The 2790-nt window shown below is 36.6% G+C and overlaps 1 protein-coding gene across 1 annotated transcript in view; it reads right to left on the minus strand.

Moving 5' to 3' along the window:
- Positions 1 to 2790, minus strand: part of LOC126495767 (vomeronasal type-2 receptor 116-like) — a 43249-nt gene that overhangs the window by 8326 nt on the left and 32133 nt on the right. Inside the window, exon 4 of the mRNA XM_050133365.1 lies at positions 1869 to 2096. Coding sequence (XP_049989322.1) covers positions 1869 to 2096 — 228 coding nt within the window. The remainder of the gene's footprint in view (positions 1 to 1868; positions 2097 to 2790) is intronic.

Raw genomic sequence — 2790 nt, forward strand, 5'->3', positions numbered from 1 at the left:
TAAAAAACAAGGACTTCTTGAAGTTTGCAGGCAAATGGATGGAAATAGAAAACACTATCCTGAGTGAGGTAAGCCAGACCCAAAAAGAGGAACATGGGATGTACTCACTCATATTTGGTTTCTAGCCATAAATAAAGGACATTGAGCCTATAATTCGGGTTCTTAGAGAAGCTAAATAAGAAGGAGAACCCAAAGAAAAACATATAGGCATCCTCCTGAATATTAACCTTCATCAGGCAATGAAAGGAGACAGAGATAGAGACAGAGACCCACATTGGAGCACCGGTCTGAAATCTCAAGGTCCAAATCAGGAGCAGAAGGAGAGCGAGCACGAGCAAGGAACTCAGGACCGCGAGGGGTGCACCCACACATTGAGACAATGGGGATGTTCTATTGGAATATCTCTTAAAATATCAGATAGCACACATGTACTCTAAAAAGCAGCACTGCAAAGCATGACATATTATAAAGAAAAATACAGCTAAATAGCTAGAGTGAGGGAGGGCATAACTGATATCTATTGAGCTGGAAACAATGGTGTTTCCTGAGGTGTAAATGCTTTACAAATCCTCCACATATTTGAGGAACCTGAGTAAAAGTTTGATTTGAATTATTTGTTCTCTTGATGACCAATTTCTTGAGATTTATGTATATTTTGGAGAGCAGACCTCTGTCTGATGTGGGGTTGGTGAAGATTTTTTCACATTATGTAGGATGTTGTTTTATCTTATTGACAGTGTCTTTTGCTTTACAGAAGCTATAAATTTTCAGGAGGTCCCATTTATTAATTGTTTCTCTCAGTGTCTGTACTGATGGGGTTATATATAGGATGTGGTCTCCTTTGCCAATGCATTCAAGCGTACTTTCCACTTTCTCTTCTATAAGGTTTGGTGTGATTGGCTTTTTGATGATAGTACAACTGTAAGAATGATGAAGACAAAAAACACTGATGACTACTTATGCTGGAGAGGTGTGGGGTAAAGGGAGCACTTTTGAATTGCTGGTGAGAATGCAAGATGGTACAACCCGTTTGGAAGCCAGTAGGATGATTTCTCAGAAAAGTAGGAAATAACCTTTCCTAAAACACAGTAATACCACTTTGGGGTATTTATCCAATGATGCTCAATTGTAACCACAAGGACACATCATCAGCTATATCCATAGCAGCATTGTTTGTCATCCCAGAACCTGGAGACAGCCTAATGCTCCTTACCAAAGAATGGTTTAAAAAAAAGTGGTACATTACACACTGGAGTACTACACAGCAGAAAAAGATAACGGCATCTGAAAATTTGAAGGAAAATGGATGGAGCTAGGAAACATAATTTTGAGTGAGGTAACCCAGACACAGAAAGACAGTTATCATATGTACTCCCTCAGAAGTGGTTTTAAACAAGAAGCTAAGAAAACCAGCTGACAAACCACAATCCCAGAGAACTTAGACAACAATGAGGACAATAGGAGAGACATACATAGATCTAATCTACACAGGAAGTAGAAAAAGACAGTATCTCCTGAGTAAATTGAAAACATGGGTACTTTTGGGGGGAGGGTTGTATGGGAGAGGAAGAGCAGAGAAAAATGTAGAGCTCAATAATAATCAATAAAAATACAGCACAGTAGTAACATTCATTATACATTATATATTAAAAAAGAAAGATATTCTAGAATGATAAAAATTAGTTGTACGTATATCTGAAATCCTTAAAGTCACATCAAAAATGGATGTAGAAACACACAATAGGAGGACAGTAAATGCTTTGTAATGTGACTAATTGCTTTTAGTTGGTTATAAGACAGCACAAATCAATCCCATTGTCTATGTTACTGCTGTGTAATGCAAAAGAATGCAGTTAAGTCAGACCCACCTGTCTACTTCCTGTTGCATGCTCTATCATGTCTTCATATATATGCAGCTGTTGACCATATGGAGAATATGAGCTAAACTCTCCTCTTTTCACCTTAAGTCCAAGACCATATGGGAAATTCCAAATATGAAAAATGTCATACTCTTTCTGAAGATTTTCTTTCTGGTTCATAATCACTCTGCCTCCAACTGGATTAGTGAAGCATGCTTTCCTCAGAAAGGAGTGTAACTGAAAGAGACACACCATTCTATAATGTGTGTGCCCTTCCTTGAATTCATAAAATGCATTTTATTTCATCTTAAAGGCAGTATTATTGAAGGTGTTCAGGAGAGAAATAACAGTAAAACATGTGGACAAATAAAATTATCATAATGCTCCTAGAATTTAAGTTCTTTCAGAGAAAAGTACCAAACAGAAACACAGACATATACGCAGATACATAAAACCAATATGAAAACACACACACACCATAAGAGAGAGAAACAGAGACATATAGTCAGAGATTCACTTCCATATAGACATACATAATACATCTACATACATTTTATATAGACAGACACACAAATGCCAACACTCACACATGAAAACAAAGACATGCACAGTGAGACATATGTACCAAAACAGACACACAAAAACAGAAAGTTGTGAAACACATAAAGAGGGCCACAAATAACATGCGCAAATTAAATTACAAATACACACAAGGAGACACTCACAGACAAAAACAAATACATAGAGAGCTATTGATATTGATGGATTTATGCTCATATACAAAGATAGATTCAGAGAATCAGACAGACAAACAAAAAAGATATACATATGTTCAAGCAATATACAACAGTGAAGTCAACACATATAAACACATGAACTGAAAAAAATACACAAAAAGTTATTCACAGAAACCAACTCCCATACAGAAAGA

The sequence above is a fragment of the Alexandromys fortis genome, unplaced genomic scaffold (genome assembly GCF_014885135.2).
Source record: "Alexandromys fortis isolate MF-2015 unplaced genomic scaffold, M_Fortis_MF-2015_v1.1 scaffold_565, whole genome shotgun sequence".
In the NCBI taxonomy this organism is placed as follows: domain Eukaryota; kingdom Metazoa; phylum Chordata; class Mammalia; order Rodentia; family Cricetidae; genus Alexandromys; species Alexandromys fortis.